The sequence below is a fragment of the Alexandromys fortis genome, unplaced genomic scaffold, assembly GCF_014885135.2.
Source record: "Alexandromys fortis isolate MF-2015 unplaced genomic scaffold, M_Fortis_MF-2015_v1.1 scaffold_333, whole genome shotgun sequence".
NCBI classification, from domain to species: domain Eukaryota; kingdom Metazoa; phylum Chordata; class Mammalia; order Rodentia; family Cricetidae; genus Alexandromys; species Alexandromys fortis.
Genome location: NW_026068330.1, coordinates 342456 through 365569, shown reverse-complemented (window position 1 = coordinate 365569; position 23114 = coordinate 342456). Strand labels below are relative to the sequence as shown.

Below are 23114 nucleotides of genomic sequence, written 5' to 3'. Positions count from 1 at the left end.
TGACTCAGCTTCTTTCTCCCAGCATTCTGTTCTGTCTATTCCGCCTACCTAATTTTCTGTCCTACCAGGGCTGAGGCAGTTTCTTTATTAATTAACCAATGAAAGCAACACATAAAAAGCAACACCTACATCATTTCCCCTTTTTCTGTTTAAACAAAAAAGAAGGCTTTCATTTTAACATAGTAAAATTACATATAGCAAAACAGTTATAAAGCAAGAATTATAGTTATAATATCTATATCTATTTTATATTTTATAATAACTAAGGAAAACTATAACTATAACTAACCATTTTTCAACTCCATCAAAGACTCCAGAAGGATATAATATTACTTAAGTCCAAACTCTAAAAATGACAGAGGCATATCGCTGCCTGTACAGTCACCCAAAGTTCCTCTGTACCCTTGGGGCATCAATCTTCAGCCTTTAGGCCCATAGTATTCAGCAGACTTTTCCATGAAGCAGGAAATTCCAAGACAGTTCAGTCATTTTCTGCTGTGTCCTGCAGAATGTCACACAACTCTTTCATGAGTCAGGAGCCCCGAAAGATCATCTCACCTTTAGGCAAATTCAGCAGTCCTCTCTCTGCGGGTTCTCTGTGTCCAGTTTATGCAATAGTCCAGGCAAGAGCAGTTTCTTGCCCAAATGGCTATCCAACTCCATAAGGATCCTCTTCAATGCCCTTCTTCCTCTCGAAGTAGCTGGTGCTGCCAGGAGCAGACGTGTCTCATTGTCATAAAAAGCCCTAAATTATTAAAACATTAAATGCCATATTCTGTAGTCATTGAACGATATGAAGAATGACTATCTAGCTGAAATATATCTCTATGTATCTAGAAAATCTAACTAACATGACTACAAGCTTGACTATTATCGATGATTATCCATTAACAACATATATTTCTTAATTATACATTACATTTTTAAATGAACTATACAATCACAATGTCTTAATCAAGATCAGAAATACATATACATATAACAAAATTGAACTTAACCTTATGCCAATAAATCAAAATTTATACCAATGTAAATTATTTATATCTATATCATATCCCCCTTTAAATTTAAAAAACATTTATAAACCATATTTGGGAACATGGGCACAGTTTTTTCTCTCCAAACTGCTTCCTGCTAAATGGGGGCACTGTTATTTAGATTTTTCATGGTGTAACCTGTGTGCCAGGGTCATCTCAGTTGGCAGTTGAGTGAAGTAATTTTTTGAAGGTGTTTACAGCAACCTTTCAGGAGGGCATGGTCTATCATACCATATTGGGATAGAAGCAATCTATGGGGTCTCATCCTCTGTGAAAACGAAAGAAGACCCTCTCCAAAGCATCATACCCTTAGACCCAAATTCTGAAGTCATAATACCCTTATACCCATTCGGTTCCACTTGGCAGCCCATATAATGAAATGTCTCTCTGTACTTAACTCCTTTACAGTCAAACATTTTAAAGAAAACACAATGTACATAATCCAGACTCTCTGTGAATTTTCCATTTTTACATGGCTTATATTTCTTTATTTCTTTTAATCTATAACTATCTGTACTCTGTCTCTTTAGAGACTTTACCCTTTTAAATTTATTCTCTCCAATTTTTCTTCTCTCTCTCAAGCCTACGTATACTCATCCAACATTGTGATCCATTTAGTGGTCTGTCTGAATCTGTAATTTTTTTTTCTTTACTATCCAGGAGCATTTCTTAAAATTTTAAATTTCTTAAAATTTTTTAAATTTATTTATTTATTTATTAAAGATTTCTGTCTCTTCCCCACTGCTGCCTCCCATTTCCCTCCCCCTCCCCCAACCAAGTCCCCCTCCCTCTTCAGCCCAAAGAGCAATCAGGGTTCCCTGCCCTGTGGGAAGTCCAAGGACCACCCACCTCCATCCAGGTCTAGTAAGGTGAGCATCTAAACTGCCTAGGCTACCACAAAGCCAATACGTGCAGAAGGATCAAAAACCCATTGCCATTATTCTTGAGGTCTCAGTAGTCCTCATTGTCCACTATGTTCAGCGAGACCAGTTTTATCCCGGGCTTTTTCAGACCCAGGCCAGCTGGCCTTGGTGAGTTCCCGATAGAACATCCTCAGCAGTAAAAAACAAGGACTTCTTGAAGTTTGCAGGCAAATGGATGGAAGTAGAAAACACTATCCTGAGTGAGGTAAGCCAGACCCAAAAAGAGGAACATGGGATGTACTCACTCATATTTGGTTTTAAGACATAAATAAATGGCATTGAGCCTATAACTCGTGATCTTAGAGAAGCTAAATAAGAAGGAGAACCCAAAGAAAAACATATAGGCATCCTCCTGAATATTAACCTTCATCAGGCAATGAAAGGAGACAGAATCAGAGACCCACATTGGAGCACCAGAAAGAAATTTCTTAAAAATTTAAGTTGCACCATGTACAGGTAATACAGTACTGCCTGTGTCCTGCCCAGCCTAAACCTTAACTGCTCTGTTATTATGGTAATTACGATCGTTCCTGCCTGAGGTCAGCACAGTTCAGCATGGAGAAGCCGCTCCAGCCTCAGATCCATTTGGTGCCCCTGAGCTGCGCACAGTTCCAGGCACACAGCAAGTCCACATTGGAGCCATAGTCAGCAGTTTAATTCTGAGACTGAGTGTGCAGCAACTAAACTCTTTTCATCCAAGTTACAGCCAAATCTTACATGCAGAGCACTGTGCAGTCTGAAAACATGTCTCTGTATGGCGGCAGGAATCTGCCATGCTCTCCTGCCTGACCAATTCTGATTCTGCCATCTGCCCAGGCAGGAAGAGCTGAGCCAAGGGCATGGTCTCAGCTACTTTTCTCTCGATCCCGAGTGGGAACACAGACATCCAGTCTCATAAATGTCATTGAAATGCTTTAAAGCCAGAGTTTGCACTAGCAGCACAGTCCCAGGAAGCCTCACTTTAAAATGACGCAGTGTTTTTTCTGCTGCTGTTGCCGAATCAGGAAATCTCTCTATAGCACGCCACCAACAAACAGCAAAAATCTGTGTTAAACTCTCTCTCCCTTATTTTTAAGCTTCTTGGGTTTTTAAGTGGATTTAGTTACCACGTTGGGTGCCACTCTGTAGTAGTGGGAGCGGCAGGGCTGCTTGCCGCCACCCAGCTAGCTTTACCCAAAATAATTACACGGAAACTGTATTCGTTTAAACACTGCTTGGCCCATTAACAAATAGAAAGCAACACCTACTGAGATTCTCTCTCTGGGAGAGGTTTCTATGGAAGAGTCCTCCACCCAAGAACCAGAACCAATCCACTGGATGCAAAGCATGAGGCTGTTTATTAAATATACACAGGCACCTGTGGATGCTGCAGCAACTAAGTTACAATTAAGTTACTGAGTAAGCCAGGCTGATGGCACATCATGTATTTATAAGGATTTAGGAGTTACATAAGAGGCTTGTCTAGCAACAGCATTTCATTGGTTCTCAAATTGACGGGCTTAGCTCATCCTGGGGGCAGCCCCATGTCTATTCCCGAATTTCCCCGAAAAAAAACATAAAGCCAGATAAAACACCCTGTAGCAGGTTGACAATTTAGATAGGATGTCTTGGAGGGGGTGGAGTAGCCCCGAAAAACCACAAAGCTAGATAGAGCACTCTGCAGCAAGTTTGACAGTTTAGATAGACTGCCTTGGGGGGGGGGGTGGAGGATCCCCTCTTCTTAGCCTAGTCAGTGAGTCTGCAACCCATAGATATCCAGTTTTAGCATCGGCTGAGCTGTGGGGCCCAGCTGAATTTCAGCAAAGTTTAACATAGTACATGGGCATGGGGGGGTCTTTCAAATATGGGGGTCTTTCACTACATCAGAGATGGTGAATCTGTCTTTCACCGGAGCAGCTTAATAGGTTACATAATTATTACTTTTAACTCCTATGGCAGCAACCCATTCCAGACCTTTCTCTGGAGCTTGGTGGACCCAGTATATGGCATAGCTAGTGAAGGTGAATCCAGAGGCTGCACAGGAAAGCATCAGTGACTCCTTGGGCTGGACCAGTCCTCCACCAGACTCAACCAGCTGCACCTCACAATGTACACCTGCAAACAGAGACAACAATGATCAAGAAACTGTCACACATCTACTGTCTCTATCACTCACACCTACTCTTGCACTCAGTATTCCTTGTTATCTACCTTTCAAAACAACAACCAAGAAAATCCCCCAATCCCATGTTGATTGTAATGTTTTCTGTGTTGATCTTCAGATGTTAAGACAGGGCTAGAGTCCTGTGTGTGACGTGCAGGGTCAGGGCAGAGCTGGTTTTCACAAGCAGAGGAAGGTCATATTTGCATATCTTCCTGCATATCTTGTGCTCTGATTTGGGAACCTTTGGAACAGGTTACATCAGTCCATGGCAGGGCAGACTAGAACAAGGAAGGAAAACTAAACTGAATGCAGGGAGAAAGATGCCAGAGTCAGGGAGGTACCATGAAACTACCAAAGGAGAAAGATGCAGTAATTTAGCAGTAGGCCACGGCCTCCTGGTGACAAACAGATTAATAGAAATGGCTTAATTTAAATTGTAAGAGCTAGATAGAAAAATACTTGAGTCATCAACTAAACAATATTGTGATTAATAAAATTGTGTGTGATTATTTGTGTCTGGGTGTCTGGGAAACAAACGAGCAGTCTCAACTTACAGTCACCCGCAATGTTTTTTATCCCTCTCCTTTTCATATTGCTCTCTCCTTAATTTTCTCCTCCTACCATTAGCAGATAAATACCCGCCCCCATTTTCCCATTCTCCCAGTCATAACACTTGTGTCCTACTATCCACTTCTCTAAGAACTTTCCCCACAGATTCCTGCAAAAATGGTTTTTTCCCTTGATTTCAACAATAATAGATATCGACATAAACACCAAATGGCATATACCATTATCAACAGACACAGAAGCTTCTCTAAAATGGGTTGCACATTTGGATGCAAAACAAATCTTACCAAATTAAGAATAATAGAGCCCAGTCTGCACATCCTATCTGTTCAAAATGCAATGAAGATTATCATCTTCAGTGAACAAAGAGCAATTCCACAGTTTCATGGACATTAAACAACTGATTACTGATCAAGAGGGAAAAAAAGAAATTGATTAAGAAATTAATTTTTTATTTACTAGTGTCTAATAAAATGAAAACACAGAAAATCCTCTTGGACAGATTGGGAGCCTCAATGGGAAAAATTTCTAGTTTTGTGTGTTTATTTGTTCTCTGTCTGTTTGGACGGTGGATGATGTTCTGACATTAGTGCTTTTCAAATGACCTTGGTTATTGCAAATAACAGAGGTTATTTGACTTCACCTCTCCACAAGTCCATGACTTTTACACACACATAGAGAGGGATAAAAAGGCAGAGACTGAAGGATAGAGAAGGAGAGAGGGAGACTTTATTCAATGGGACTGGACAGGGCTTTACTATCACTAATGTTGTCCTGTTGCTATCAGCATGCTTTTCTTGAACTGTTAAACAATAAAGAATTTCAGATGCATTGGTGGCTGCTGATTAAAGGCCACCATATCAAGCCTATCTCATGGCATTCATCTCCCACCTTAGAGACACAATGAGAAGTAGAGGGTCTGTGAATGTTTGAGAGGTACATAATGCAGATGTTTTACCTAGAATACTGAGTTCTGCTCTGTTGCATTCGGTGTGAGAACTATATTATGTTAGGAAAATTATTGAATTATGTTCACTCCTTCTCCAGCAGTCAGTTGCTCTTCACTGACTCATTCTCATAAACACTGATGGATGCCTATCAAAAGGAGACACAGGGTTGGGGTTTGAAAAAGAGAAAATCCTGCAGTTGCATCTTCCACAGGTTCTTATTAAGTCTGAAAACATGTCTAGCCATAAATCTCAAGCACTAAGTCATTGCTACGAAACACACAACACAAACATAATAAACAGCTAAACATTTATAGATTCTCAGTGGTGCCACAAGGACATGTACTCAACTATGTTCATAGCAGCGTTGTTTGTCATAGCCAGGGCCAGGAAAGAATCTAAATTCCTTTCAATCAAAGAATGGATAAGAAAAATGTGGTACATTTACACAATAGAGTACTACAAAGCAGAAAAAAATAATGACAGCTTGAATTTTGCAGAAAAATGGATGGAGGTATGAAACATTATTTTGAGTGACGTAACCCAGACCCAGAAAGACAGTTATCACATGTATTCACTCATAGGTGGTTTTTAAACATAAATCAAAAAAAGCCAGGGCCAGGCTACAAACCACAATCCCAGATAACTTAGACAACAATGCGGACACTAAGAGAGACTTATATAGATATAATCTACATGGGAAATAGGGAAGGGAGAGCCAGTGAGGGTAGCAGAGTTAAATGTAGAACTCAATAAATATCAATAAAAAATGAATTCTATGAGGATGCAATTCTGGAGTCCCAGCAGAAACAATGGGCATGGTGATTCAAGTGTGGTTGTATGCCAGTGCCTTGAGAAAGAATAAAGTGAACTGTGAGTTTTATGGGCAAAAAAAAAAAAGAAGCAGAGAAAGAAATCAAGATACATTGCCATTAACAGTAGCCAAAAATAACATAAAATATCTTGGGGTAAAACAAACTAAAGAACTGAAAGACCTGTTCCAAAATAACTTCAAGTCATTGTAAAAGGAAAATAAAGAAGATATCAGAAAATGGAAATATCTTCTATGCTCTTGAATAGGTAAGACCAACATAATAAAATGGTAATCCCACCAATGAGCAAACTACAGATTCAATGCAATCCTCATCAAAATTCTAACACAATTCTTCCCAAATCTCAAAAGAGCAATATTCAAATTAATATAAAAAACAAAACACCCAAGATATCCAAAACAATTTATACATTAAAGGAATTCCCAGAGGCATTATCATCCCTGGCATCAAGCTCTATTATAAAGCAATAGTAATGAAAACAGTTTGGTATTGGCATAAAAACAGACAGGCTGATCAAGAGAATTGGATCAAAGAACCAGATATTAATCCACACACCAATGAGCCTTGATTTTCAACAAAGAAGCTAAAGTATACAATGGAAAAAGAAAGCATCTTCAACAAATGGTGCTGTCTGTCATAACTGCATGTCAGCGAAGAATTAAAATAGATCCATATCTATCCCATGTACTATACTCAAGTTCAAGTGGACTTCAATATAATCCAGCCACACTGGACCTGATAGAAGAGAAAGTAGGAAGTGGCCTTAAATGCATGAGCCCAAGAGACCAGTTCTTAAATATAATAGCAGTAGCACAGACACAGATACCAACAATAAATAAATGGCACCACCTGAAACTGAGAAGATTTTGTACAACAAAGGACATAGACAATGAAACAAATGGGCAGCCTACTGAACGGGAAAAATCTTCATCAACCCCATATCAGACAGAGAACTAATCTCCAAAATATATAAAGAACTCAAGAAACTAGGCATCAAAATACCAAATAAGACAATTAAAAGGGGGTACAGATATAAACAAAGAATTCTCAATAGAAGAATTGGGAATGGCCCAAAGATACTTAAGGAAATGTTCAACATCCTTAGCCATTGGAGAAATGCAAAGCAAAATGACTCTGACCATACAATCTTACACAAGTTAGAATGGCTAAGATCAAGAACACTAATGACAGCTTATGCTAGAGAAGATATAGAGATATACACACCTCCACTGCTGGTGGTAGTGCAAACATGAACAACCACTTTGTAAATCAGGATGATGATTTCTCAGAAAATTTGGGAAGCAACCTAACTCAAGACCCAGCAATAGCACTATTGGACATATACACAAAGGATGTTCGATCACACTGTACGGACATTTGTCCAACTATGCTCACAGCAGCAGCATTTGTAATAGCCAGAACATAGAAACAATCTAGATGTCCCTCAACCAAAAAAAATCAATAATGAAAATGTGATACATTTATTCAGTAAAGTACTACTCAGAGGTAAAAATAAAAATTGCATCTTGAAATTTGCATGCAAATGGACAGAACTGGAAGGAAACATCCTGAGTGAGGTAAACTGAACTCAAAAACTGAACATGGAATGTACTCACTCATAAGTGGATAGGAGTTGTAAAGCAAAGAATAACGAGCCTGTAATTCATGACTCTAGAGAAGTTAGGTTACAAAGAGAATACTAAGAGAAACATACATAGACTACCCTGAGAAGGGGAAGTAGACCTGATATTCTGAGAAAGTTGGGAGTGTGTGTGGAGGGGAGATGGACTTTAGTGGGGAAGGAGTTAGTCCTGCCTCCAAGCATTGTGCTTGACTTCATTGATTTCCCCATGAGAAGCCTTACCCTCTCTGAGGGTGAATGGCAGTGAATGAAGGAGAAAGTGGGAGGAGGGAGCAGGTGGAGGGGAAAGAGTGGTACTGGGAATGGTATGTAAAATGAGAAAAAATGGCTTTAAAAAAATAAGTAAATCATTTTTAATATAAAAAATGTTATAGTGAGATGGTTTGAGGGTCATTTCTCTATAGAAATAATAGATGCTATGACAAATACGTATGAAAGGATACTCTTGACCTGACAAGTCCATATGAAAACAATTCTCATCACCCCTGAGTTTAGACTATGACTTTAATAATAGATGGATGCCTGCCTGTCTACTTCTTCTTATATCAAAATAATTAATACCTTAAAAACAATAATCTTATCATCAGTCTATCACACAAGGTAATTTCTAAACAGCTGCCCAACAGCTTGCCTGCCCTTAGGCGGTTAACACTCAAAATAACCAAGCTGCTATAAGAATTTGGAATAAAGTTCTTGATATTAATACTCCAAAGACATCTTTCCCACTATAGACAAAACCTACAGATACTTTTATTACTTTGTAGGTCATCTACAACAAGCTATAGAGCAGCACACTGATAATAAAGAAACTTCTCCCAACTTACTTTTTATTCTGTTTATTAAAATGCAAATTTTTTCTGTACAAAGATTCATTGTGTAGTTGCTAATGCCTCTCCTACTATTGTTGACTTTATACAAGCATGCCAAAACGATGGCACAGAGGAATGAAAAGGTCAGATTCTGGTAGTTTCCTTGTGGCTTCCTATATGTTTCAAATGTGGAAGGAAATAAAAATTCTCAAAAATAATACAAACAAAAACTTGACAATCAGCCCAGGATAGTAAACCTTCCTCTAACATACCTGCAAAATGTGAAATGCAATTTCACTGATCCAGTCAGTGTCAATCTAGATGTGGTGACAAAGATAATCCAATTTCAGGAAGCAAGCAAATGGGCACCCAGGGCTGCTGATGAACAGGACCAGGCCTCTTATAGTCCCAGGTTGGATCCCACTGCTCTGTCCCCAATGCTATCTGTGGAGAAGCCCAGTTTGTTGCCAAAATAGCAGATTCTATACCCTCAGGATTCCACAGCTTGACACTCAGATCTATCCTTAATCCTAAAAGAGTAAGAGGTTTGATTGCTACTGCCAAAGGCAATTCATGACCACAATGTATCAGTAACTAAAGACATAACTTTTGATTTCATAGGAGAGATTAAAGAACTTAACCCAACATATAAAGGGACCCACTTCCAATAAACTGCCATTTTTTATATGTAGGAAATCAAACTGAACTATGAAAGGTGCTTCAGTTTGCCCAAGTGCTGTTGATTTGTGTTTTACTGTCATGATTGTAGCTTATTCCCATCTACTCCACCAACAGTTCCAGTCCTAAAGATTTAAGAGATATTTATAGATATTTATATCATAATGTATTGCTACAGTTTGTCTTATTTTGTTTATAAAAAAATCATGTTAATGGAGGTGGTCACAGGTAAAATCTGGTCTAGTATGGGCAGCTCTGAGGCATCCTGAATCAGCATGACTTCCTTTCCAGAAGTTCTTTTGAAAAGATGACAAAGACCCTGATTTGACAGACAAAGGGACACTCCTAGTGATTATTTCTCAGCAAGTCTCCAGGCTAATCTCTCTGTCATCTCAGACTCAGGGCAGTTTCCTGCTTCTCCAGGGTTTCTGACACACTCAGGATGTGGTTGCAACACTGTGTCTTGCACAGTAATAGACTGCTGAATCCTCAGATGTCAGGCTGCTGAGCTCCATGTAGGCTGTGCTGGAGGATTTGTCTGCAGTCAGTGTGGCCTTGCCCTGGAACTTCTGAGCATATTTAGTTTCACCATTTTCTGGATCAATCCTTCCAATCCACTCCAGTCCCTGACCAGGCTTCTGCTTCACCCAGTGCATATAGTAGCTAGTGAAGGTGTATCCTGAAGCCTTGCAAGACATCTTCACTGAAGCCCCAGGCCTCACCAGCTCAGCCCCAGACTGTAGCAGCTGGATCTGTGAGTTCACACCTGCAGAGAGAAAGGCAGAGTGGATGCCATTGTCACATGAGAGTGAGGAAATCTGTATTTGGGGAGAGTGTTACCTGTAACTGCTGCCAATAGGAAGAGGACAATAGAGCTCCATCCCATGGTGAGGACCTTGTGTGCTCAGTGACTGTGGAGAGGACACTGATCATATGAGGCTATGGTGTGTGCATCCCTGTATTAACTAACTACCATATGCTCATGTGATTTGCATATTCATGAGCAGGGAACTTCTTAAATAAGGATCTAGTACAGTTGGAGAAAAAGGAGGTAGGGGGCACCTGGGTCAGGTAGCAAGATGTTGAGGTTCAAATCCTAATCCTTTCTGGGGAAATGATCATGAGATCATTCCCTGAGCACTGTGCAGATCCTCTGTATATAAAATCAGCGCTTAAGATGTCAATTGATTTCAGGCCTCAAACAGCTACTTCGCCTTGAGAAAAGGTTATTAGATTGATTTATAAGAGGTGACTGTGATTATGAAGATGATGGCCATTAGTAATTCCAAAAACTGCTGAATTTTTCAGAATTTGTATCTTCCTTTCAGATACATGCAATTGATATTTGCCTTTGCACCTTGTTACATAAAAACTGACATAAATGACCATAAGGGAACATGCCATAGAAAGATTTGTACATCAAAGTTTATTACATCATTTTCTCTAATAACTGAATTATGGAAACAAATATAATTGTAAACAGATGATTCAGGTAATAAAATGTGTTTATATATGCAATACAACAGAAATATTTTATCTAAAGGAAATAAAGAAATGGCATCACTCTCAGGAAATTCAATGCAACTCTAGATAGCTATATTAGTTAAAGATCAACTTAGAAATGTAGACATTATAGGAATATTTCATTATTAGTTTTAGACTTTGTGACAAAACCTTTACATATACCAATACATAACAATGTTTAAAAGAAACTGTGTAGCATAATAAGTGGAAAAAGAGGTAGGTTAAGAAATAAACGAGTAGAGATTTTCAGGAAACTTACACAGTCTACAATATCAATTTGAGTGAAAAGTCTAAACATATATTAAAATAGTTTTGGTTTTCAAGATGAGTTTGCCTATTCTTTAATAGTTTGTTGATGTATGATACATATTATGATCAAATCTACCACAAATATGTCCCTCTGGCTCCACTTGGGACCTTCCAGTTAATCTGTTTCCTAAATTTCTGACCTCTTTTCTTCATTAACACAGTGAGTCCAATCAGTGCTATATGCACACATAGAGGTGGGATCATTCACAAGTACATAGAGATCCTACAGAACCTGTACAAAGAAAAGTGATTATATTTTCCTCATCAGTCTTGAAAAGCAAACAGATTTCCACGTTTGTGTGGGCCTCAGTCTTGAAAAGCAAACAGACTTCCATGTTTGTGTGGACCTTCATGAGTCCCTCTTCATCAAGTTGCAATATTTTAAAATATTATTGTATTTTATTTAATGGTAAGAGCAGTGCACAATGCATCAAGGGTTTACCAATACATTTACCCCTCGTGCAATTTAAGAATTTAAATATTTGTATTCTACAATATGGCTGCAAGCAATCAAAAAGAATTGTCAAGACTGCCAGTAGACACCTTTACATGCTCAGCAATTTCACAGGCTCTCAGTCTGTCTTTGTGTTTGGCTGGAATTTGTTTATGTCATGTGCTGGAAACTATAGGGACTGTTAGCTCATATGTGCAATGGTCAATCAAGTAGTAACATTAGAATTCCATGACTTTCTGCCCTATATTCTGGATCTTACATTCTCTCCAGTGCCTCTTTGTGATAATCATTGTGCTTTAGGTGGGAGGTTAAATGACTCATCTGAGATTGTATACTCAAACATTCATTTTCAGCACTTTGAGTAGTCATAAATGTCTGCATTAATCATGAAACTCAGCACAGAAGAAATTCTGGGATTAGGGCTGAGAGAAGCCTCAACTCATTGGGAATAAACATAGATATTAAGACAGTTTGACAAAATGGCCATTAGTGATACAAGTAGGATCTACTAGGTAAGTTGTATGTCATCTCCAGTCATGAGTATTTTCTAACATGTTTACCAAAAATGAATACTTTCCTATGAATCTGACCACAAATCCAAGTAGAAAGTAGTTCATTACTACATAACTACTAGGCACTTGTGGATATATCTTAGCTGAAGTCTGATATTGTAGATCAAGAGGTCTACTACTGTGTAAGATTATTGATGCCTTTTCTCTCGCTTAGGCTGTTAACACATTTCTGCACTAGAAAACCAAAAAGGGAGAATTTCCTGTTCAGTTCAATGTTGATTTCTCTATGCCCTACAACTAAAGTCCTCAACTCATAGTGAAATATAGATTGAATCAACTTTGTTGTTCTCTTTTTACTTGAGAATAATTGTAAATAATAAAACAAGTACAGCAAAAGCAGGCATGAGCTGAAGAAAGATTGTTTATAGGTTGAAGTAAGAATAAATCATTGTGGTTACATGAATGAATTTGTGTTCAGATTTGGTGTGGTTTTAAGATCTGTTGATACAGTGTTGTTATCAAAATTATATTTTAAAGAAAATTGTATGAAAACCAGTGATATGTAGATAAACTTGTCATTCAGTTATTAGCATTGCTCCTGTGGTTTTCCTGATCATGTTCTGTGGATATAAGAGATGAGATGCTTCCAAAAATATGAGTTAGACAGCTCATGAATGAAATTTGTAGAACATGATGTCTGCTACTGAATAAGATCCTTGATGTTTTTTCTCTCTCTTCTGGCTGCCTAGCTCCTTGCTACACAAGAAAAATTACCCAGTAGGAACAATTTCCTGTTTAGTACAAAGTTGGTTTCTAATGAACTAATGAGTATTTGAACACAGATAGCTGCATGGGTGAACTGTTCTGCTCCCAGAAACAATGAGTTATTAATGAACAACTCTATATGGGCACAAGATAGCTCTCTATGATTTAATAATCAGGGAGGCCCCACATGTGTTGAAAACATTATGAGGTATTGCCAATGTTCTTATTTGTCTACATTAGCTCAATAGTTAGACCTTGTTTGTGAGAAAGAATTTAAAAAATGAATAAATCTTAAGAGCTACAAGCGGGACATAACTTGGAAACAAGGAAAGAGTGTCTTCCAGACACGACAGGACTTATGCACATATGAAGTCACAGAGACTGGAAAGCATGCTGAGTCTGCACAGAGTAGATCCTAATGGGGTCCCAATGTTCAGAGAAGAACAAGGACACAGACTTTCATCCCCTAACCAAGAAGTTCTATAATTGATACTTCCTTGCAAAGGAAATGGTTGTTTTCTCTGTTGAAGTATTATTGGGTGCACTCACTTCACTCAGGACTGGACACAAGTCCAGTAGGAGATGGCTAACACAGAATAAATACAGTATATTACAGATATTTTCTCTGATTTCACATTGTACATTTTTTTCTACAGTCTTACTCAACTTTTACCTATATAACATTTCTTCATTTTGAGTGCTGTTATGGGTTATATGTATCTTAGTTCCTGTTTTTATTCTTACATAAATGCTTTTTATTTTAGTTTTTCTTTTTTTACTGTTTGCTTTCTGCAGAGAAAAGGAGAGGGTGTGAATTTGGGGGGAAGATTCAGAATATATTGTACATTTTTTTAAACTGTTTAAAGTAAATAAAACTAAATAAAATTTTAAAAGAATATACAAACCCGTGTGGAGTTTGACAAGGAAACTATTATGTATGACCATGAAAACATCATATGTCAGTCACAGCTGGTGCAGTTAAGTTAACAAACTTTAAGAAAGGAAACCACAGAGGATAAAGATACCACCACACTTCATCCCATCTCTCTAATGGGGATTTTTAGTTTCTTTGTGCCCCCTGCTGGTCCTTTGCTGCATTGCATGTTGATATGTCATGGCTTACACTGAAGTTGTACAGTCTGGTTTAACTTGTAACATAGGCACTAAATACAGTGTTCAACTGCATATGTAAATGGCTTTTGATTAACCTGGAGATGCTGAATAGATGTTTCAGATTGATTTTATGTTATGCCTATGTAATTACCAATGTCCCTCTCAAAGCTAGGCTTCACCCTGGTGACAGTTGTATGTATCCAACTCTAGCAATTCCCCCTTGAAACATGGTGACCACAGGAAAGAGCAGAATACTGTCTGCCCTCATTATTCTATACCTGGGGCAAAGCACCTGAAGTCAGAGAATCACACAGTCTTGAGTTTAGTTCATGCTCCCACCTGTTTCCAGACACAAGAGTCAACAGAACAGGAGGCACTAATGTGGTACTTATAGATCAGTTAACAACTTCAGAAAAAAATATATTAAGAATGACATAGAAATATAGTGATTGTATTGGTAGTTCTCTCAAGGGTTACCCTTAACACAACTGCAAATATTCTTCCCTTGATGACCCACATAGTAATTAGGCAAATGCTCTAGAAATTTTGATAGGGTCATGCTTCTACTAATTTAACTGTATGATAAAAGCTTGCATCATAATGCAAATTATTGTATCTCCTCAGACAACCCAATTCTACATATTCCCATACCCTGGAATAACGTTGAGCTTTTTCATCTAAAGCAGTCTCCCAGAGGGCTGTCTCCGTTCTTCTTTAAGGTCACTTACACAGCTTCCTTCCTACACTTCTTCCCCTTTTCCTCAAGGCCTGTTAGATAACAGACAAAGATGGATAAGAGGACACTCACAGAATGTACACCATGACTCAGTCTGTTTAACAAGCTGCAGTTTTGACAGGACTCATAAGTATGGTTCCATTCTACCTTGATTCAGTTATGATCAACAGTTCAAATACCAGATATGAATAATATCCAGACCTGGTATTTCAGATATGAAAAAGTAGACCTGGTTGTACCATATCTGGCAGAGAATGTATTAATAAAGCTCTTTAGGAGATGAATGTTTTCACTGATGAAAAATGATTTGGAATGTGCCCCAAAAATGAGATTAGCTAACAGCAATATATAATATTTTGCATGCATATATAATTAAATATCAGAAATGGACATTCACAGAATTAAGCAGAAATGTGTGGCTATAGAAAATGAAACTATTCACATACGTTTTGTTCTAACTTCAGGATCACAAATCATGTAGATCTAATATTGCAGGATAGAGGAAATTGGGACCAGTCCAATGCTTGGCTTCTCTTCAATCACAAGTCAGAATTTATATGATGTCCTCTGGGTGTCAGAACACTGAGAAACACCCTGAAGACAAGATTCTCTTTTCATGTAGAGGAGCAGTTATCCCTACAATCTAAGGTACTGCAGGAGGTGGTGGGGCTCCCATTGGATTTCAGCATCTCTACTCTCCTAGGTAATGTGCATGATGGTGTGCTTCATAGCCCAGTATCATGGGCTGCTAATGGCTATCATGAGTGTGAATGTGCAGGAATTTTGGCAGATTAAGCGATATTGATTTACAAAGATATTTTTCTCTCAGCACTGGATTCGTGCACGTAAGCGTTGACACAGTGACATTGTGAAAAGATGGCATAAGTTTTTTTCCTAAGTTAAACTAATGTGAGGATCACAATAAAGGCTGAGCTGCGGCAATGTGTGTTGAACTGTCCAAAGGTTTCCATAAAATACATGCACACATTGATATCTAGCATTCTCACTCACAATTTACTGTGGCGATTTTTTTAAGGCTTCTCTGCCTGGGCTCACTTTCACTGCATGAGTTTCCTTTGTCACTGTGCTAGTATTGATGCTTCTAATCACTGTTGAAGGGACTGAGCACCATTTGCACTATTCATGAGACTCTTTATAAAGGGGATTGTATCTGGAACCTAGTTCTGATCTCCTCTCTCTGATTCACTCTCAAATGGATACACCATGATTTCCTCAGTGGTCAGATACGTCAGGTGCAGGAAAAATTTGTATATGTCTCTAGAGAGCTGTACAATGTCCTCCATCAACAGTTATAAACATAATCTTTAGGTTATTCATCTCGGAAAAATTATGAATTTCATGAATCAGCATCAGCAAGAACAAGAAAGTCATTGTCTTTGGCAAATAGTGATATCTTGAACCTTCTCAGCTGAAGAATTATGATCTAATTCACTTCTGTTCATGGTAAGTCACTCACTTTGCACTGTTTTATGGATAGAGTAAATAATTGCACATTATTGCACAGGAGAGTAAGAACATTGATATGAATGAGTAAGCACTGATCCATCTCAGGTCCAGGTGATCTTAGAAGCTGAAACAATTTTGAACTTAGTACTTAAACAAGCCTGTGTTTCGAAGAATGGATACTGAGTGCAACTTGACTTAGAGAAAATGAAAATGGACCAACAGTAGGAAGAGTCTGAATCTTAGAGATTTGTACCTGACCTGAAATCCTGTCCTGATAATGTCATGTAAGCCAATGAGAAACAAATGAATGGAAACTGAATTGTAATCTTTGATATCAGTAACAAAGATTTATTTGACTGTGTCTATGCTTGAGAATGTCTGGAAGGGAGCACTTTTCTATAGTGACTCTGTACATGTTGTGATAAAACATCTGAGCAGTAAAACATTTAGAAATCTTCATAGATTCTACTGGATTATAAGAGATGGAATCAACAGTGCAGTAAGAAATTGATGGGAAATTGGAAACTATCCAACTAGCTTGTCATGTGCATGCCAGAAACATTAATAAACAAGTTCAGTCTATGCACAATATCCTCATTTCTTGAAAAATTCAATATACAATTTTGGACGGGGATTCTAGCGTGTTTAATTTGAATTTTCCTTAGGGAAAAATTATTTTTAAGCAATACCATATTTATTCTTTTTCTGAATTACTTATAGATCGTCCTCACCTCCCTATTAATGGCATTGCATACTCTTTATTTCTTTCAATCTATAAAAAACAACCCCATCTCTCTTTGTCTCTCCTAATGTTTACCTCTCTCTCTCTCTCTCTCTCTCTCTCTCTCTCTCTCTCACACACACACACACACACACACACACACACACACTCATTAAAACACAAAAACTAAAACAAAACAAATTTATAAACAAAATACTAGCAAGACAAGAAAATGACCAAATAAATTTATGTTGTTAAAGAAATATCTACAAAATACCCCTGTATGATTTATTGTTGTTAGTATAAGACCTATTAGGAAGTATGTTTAATTGAGCCAGTTAAATTCCCCTGAAGTGCACTAATTTTTCTTTGCACGTTCATACCAATTGCAGAAAGTTTCTTCATTAGGATTGGGAGTTTTGTCTATTTCCCCTCTTGGCAGTAGAATCCCATGTTTTATGAACATGTTAAGCCCTGTGTCTACTTCCACAGTTTAGTGAGTTCACATGTTTATCACGTCTATTGTGTGTGGAAGAGGCTGTTTCCTTGGACTCATTCATCACCTCTGGCTGTTAAAGTCTTTCTAACTCTTCTTCTATTTCAGCCCCTGAGTCTTAAGGAGAACGTTTGTTAAAGACCACAGATTTATAACTGAGTGGTCTAATATCTCTCTTGTTCCATAGATTGTCTATCTGAGATTCTCTGTTATTTCCCTTATTGTGAAAGAAGAAGCTACACTAATGATAGTTGTGTGAATCACAGATTAATATGCATATACATGCATGCCATTGGGAATTATTTTATTGTTCTATTCCTTTAGCACAGTGGCCTTAACCTTCCTATTTGCTGCAACCCTTTAATATATTTCTTCATGTTGTAGTGACCCCATAACCATAAAATTATTTTGTTGCTATTACATAACTGTAATTATCCACTATGAATAATAATGTAAATATCTGGCTTGCAGGGTAACTGGTATGTGAACCCTATGAAAGAGTTTTCTGACCCCTGTGAAAGGGTTGTTCATTTTCCAAAGAGGTCATACTCCAAAGGTTGAAAACCATAGCTTTAGCATAACATTGGTTTTCCTGTTAGCAACCTCACTATAATTTCTAGAACATTCTAGTAGTTTCTTGCATGGTTTACATTTATGGAGTGGTCATTTTTAATTAATTAATTTATTAAAATTTTCTACCTCCTCCCATTTCCCTCCCACTTCCCCCTCCCCCTCCATCTCCCATGCTAAGAGAAGTCAGGGTGCCCTGCCATGTGGGAAGTCCAAGGCCATCTGCCCCTCCATACAGGTCTAGGAAGGTGTGCGTGCAAACAGAGTAGGCTCCCAAAAAAGACAGTAAATCCAATAAAATAATAGCTGATTACTTCCCCAATATTTGTGCCATTAATCAACACACAAGCATATCTAACAGGCAGATCACCATTGTGGGTCACAGTTTGCTGCTAGGTTTATTATTACACTTATCCTCTGAGAGCATGCCAAGTACCTTCCAATGCTACAAAGTCAGTAGATAAGGTATCCAGTAAAGTGACAACTCAAATTCTCCAGGATCAAAGAAATATATGAGTGTTGTCTTTAGCAATAAGGTTTACCAACAGTTTGTGGAGAGCAACCAATAGCTTTGGCAATATCCTGAGTTATTTTGTGATTTACGTGAAGCCACTTTGGTCAATGATTCAATTTATGAATGTTTTTCCAGGCATGACAATCTTCCAAACATCCAGTAGTTTATTGAAGCTGAATGTTGCAATAATTTGGAATCTGCTCTTTTGGGGATTTGAAGCCAAAAACTGAGTGGAAACACATCTCTAAACCACCTGAGTTAGAAAGAAGACACTCTTAATGCTTAAAAAAATATTGGGCACGAGCTTCAGCAAAGATACGACTTACCTGTGAAGGGCATAGAGATTAGAAAAGTCACTTATGAGTATGAGTGCATGCATGAAAATAGCATAAAAGGATCATAGGATAGTATCAGGAGGGAGTTCTAGTTAGTACGGAAATTTGCCTGCATTTAATTTTTCATACACTTTTTTAGCCCAATATAACAGGGGGAAAAGACAAACAACAGCTTTAACATGATACAAAGAACAACTAGATTGATTCAATTCTTTAAGACATGAAATCATTAGCATTCCGTTGTTTAAGCAGTGAACCCACCCTAGACCAAGTATCCAGAAGCAGACAGATCCAAGGGGGAACCTCCTATTTCAAAAGAAGGAGCAGAGGTATGCTTGAATATCCTGATCATTAGTCCACAGCCTAAATCAGGATGTGCAGTCACACTTGTCAACAACTTTGGACAAGAAACAACTCTCTGTCCTTCAGACAAGGTAGAAATAGGCTCACATTTTTGGGGCTTCTACAAAAATCTTATCCACAGATGCTCATTCCTGAACATTTCTTAAAAGGCACTTAATTCGTATATCAGGAAGACAGGACTCTGAAACAAATAGTGTAGAGGATCTCCAGAGGCTAGCAGGAAACTCCAAAACCCATAAATTGTAAGAGGAAGACACAGAGCTGAGAAGCCTGGACTATTGTACTTCTGTCAGCTGAGGCTGTGTCAATGTGCTCTCTATGCACAGTAGTATGCAGCAGTACCTGCAGTATGCATATTGGTGATCTTGAGGAATACCCGGTAGTGACCCACAACTGTGAGCCGACTCTTCAGGGATGCATTGTAGAACTTAGTATCACCCCACCAAATGTTTGCAAGCCACTCCAAACCCTTTTCTCAGGGCTGACATATACAACCAACACCTACACCAGAAGTGCTCAGTGAAAACCCAGTTAAAGAGCAGGTCAGTATGAGATCCTGGGAGGGCTGCAACAGCTTAGGGCCAGATTCCTTCAGAGTAACCTGGGACAGGACAACTGTGGAGAAAGGAAAGCGGAGGATAAGGTTGGAATAGGTGATAATATAGAAGTCTGCCCCTTAGTGAGCCTTGGCACTCACATGCAGGGCAAATCAGCAGCAGGAATGAAAAAGGAAATCTGTCCATGGCTGCACACCAGTGAGTACACAGACCCAGCTTTGGCTTTTCAACCCAGGGTTGGGTGGATCCAGGAGAGACTTGCATTCCATGCCAGGCACTGTCTTTGATGGAAGACTTAAGTTTTAGGACTCAGGGGGAGTCAGTCTGTGAGGGGAGGCACAGAAGCCCTCACAGGAGTTCACCTTTTTCCCCAAAGAAAGTAGCCCACCTGTAGAGCCAGGCCTTCAGTATACAACACATCTGATGAGTGCTGTGTGAATGCAGCAGGGAACAGTAGGTGACCTTGCAGGCTGGCAACCATGCAGTCTACAATTGCATGAAAGTGAGTGATATTTCATTGAATACCAATCTTTCAATTCCCTGCCTTTTGTATTTGAGATTCAATATAAGTAGCTTCATCTTTATTTTGACCTTTGATTCTTTAGGAAAAGCACCAACAGAAAACATGGACTGTAGGCAAAGACAAAGTTATCTCAGTTCTCTCAGACCTCACGCATACTGGAAGAGGGCTAGAAAGACAGAAGGCTCTGAAAGTCACCACACAGGACCTAGGATTTTATTCACTGGTACTGTGATGTTAAAACACAATGTAATCTCTTTTTCTTTACACTATGGATGTTTTAGAGTTAAGAAAGACAATGATTTGCCCAACATTGAACACCTTTCACAGTGACTTTGTGATATGAACATGACTGAAAATATAGAAAAAAAAACTTGAGTAAACGGATTTCTTTAAATAAATCTACGTAGGGGGCTGGAGAGGTGGCTCAGAGGTTAAGAGTATTGCCTGCTCTTCCAGAGGTCCTGAGTTCAATTCCCAGCAACCACATGGTGGCTCACAACCATCTGTAATGAGATCTGGTGCTCTCTACTGGCGTATAGGCACCCATGCAGACAGAACACTGTATACATAATAAATATATTAAAATAAATAAATAAATCTATGTCAAAAATTATCAACTCACTCTTAGGAATAAACTATCTTCTTATTCAAATATTTAAAAGATAAAAGCATCAAGATGTGTCTAAACCATGAGTTTGCACTTACCACAAAGTTATAGTAACACTGTATAAAGAGACCAAACCCTCAATGCTGAAAAACAGCTGAGGCACTGAACCCTCATGGAAGGATAGACAATAAGACCTGCACCTACACTTAGTTCATTTTCCAGGGCATTTCAATGTCACAATGACTTTTCATTTATGATTAAATTACATATATATATATATATACATATATATATGGAGAGAGAGAGAGAGAGAGAGAGAGAGAGAGAGAAATAAGAATGTATCTGACATTATCTCCGTGAAATTCAAAGATCATCATAAATGTCTTCATCAAAGGCAGGGAGTAGAATGGTCCCAAAATTAAAATAGGATCCTGGAATGGATGATAACAGTAGCAGAGGCTCTTTACAATTTCTGGCTATTATCGGTAGAGTGGCAGTGAACATTATTGCGTGAGTTTCTCTAGTAGAATGTAGAGTCTTTTGGATTATGATCCAGAGTGGTATAGCTGAATGCTGGGGTAGGTTTATTCCAGTCTTCCTCTGGAGCTGTCACACTTATTCCACAGTGGCTGTATGTGTGTATAAGCTGTTTAAGTTTGCAGTATTAGGGGTTTGAGTATTTCAAAATGACTCTGCAGCATGCAACAGACAACTGCTTGAATCAAGGTCTTACAGTCACTTGACTGATGCCTTAACATTGTTGAGATTTGTTCAAACCAGGGGACAGGATCAGGAGATTCCCTTGCCAGCTGATCATTAATGCTTTTCTGTTGGTGGAGACAGGAGAGTGCTTTTAGAAGACAGTATTTTAAATTCAAACAATATTTTAAATTCACTGGAGTTTAAAGGATCTCTAACTTCGAATAGGCCAACAGAATTCCTGCCTACCACAACATATGAAGATTATGACATCAATATTCAGTACATAGTATTCATATTTCAAAGGGATTATGTCATTTGGACTTGAGTTTGGGGCATGGTGATAGATATGGGTCTATTTTCATTCTTCTACAGGTTGACATCCTGTTATGCCAGCACCATTTGTTGAAGATGCTTTCTTTCTTTCATTGAATACTTTTAGCTCCTTTATCGAAAATCAGGTGATCATATGTTTGTGGGTTAACATTTGGGTCTTCTATGCGATTCCATTGGTCTACTTCTCTGTTTTTATGCCAGTACCACACTGTTTTCAATACTGAAGCTCTGTAATAGAGTTTGAAGTCAGGGATGGTAATGCCTCCAGAAGATCCTTTATTGTGTATAGGATTGTTTTGGCTTTCCTGGGTTTTTTGTTTTTCCATATAAAATTGATTATTGTCCTCTCAAGATCTGTGAAGAATTTTGATGGGACCTTCATGGGAATTGCATTGAATCTATAAATTGCCTTTGGTAGAATTGCCATTTTTACTATGTTGATCCCCCCAATCCAAGAGCAAGGGAGATCCGTCCATTTTCTGGTATCCTCTTCAATTTCTTTCTTCAATGCTTTGAAGTTCTTGTCAAATAGATCTTTCACTTCCTTGGTTAGAGTTACCCTAAGATATTTTATGCTGTTTGTGGCTATTGTGTAAGGTGAAGCTTCTCTGATTTCCCTTTCTGCTTCCATATCCTTTGTGTATAAGAGGGCATGCTGCGGTAAAAAACAATGACTTCTTGAATTTTGCATGCAAATGGATGGGAATAGAAAACACTATCCTGAGCGAGGTAACCCAGACCCAAAAATATGAACATGGGATGTACCCACTCATAATTGGTTTCTAGCCATAAATAAAGGTCACAGCGTGTATACCTGGTGAACCTAAAGAAGCTAAATAAGAAGGTGAACCCAAGGAAAATCATATACTTATCCTCTTGGCTATGGGATGTAGACAAAATTGCCGGGGAGAAAATTGGGATCTTGGGGGTGGGG

The 23114-nt window shown here is 38.4% G+C and overlaps 2 gene segments (V, D, J or C); both read right to left on the bottom strand.

Annotated features, from left to right (window-relative positions):
- The window catches only part of LOC126495212 (Ig heavy chain V region 3-like), a 160993-nt gene that overhangs the window by 136467 nt on the left and 1412 nt on the right, over positions 1–23114 (bottom strand).
- LOC126495229 (Ig heavy chain V region 1-72-like) lies at positions 10017–10513 on the bottom strand. The segment is given in 2 exon segments: positions 10017–10345; positions 10420–10513. Coding segments are annotated over 2 exon segments (375 nt in total).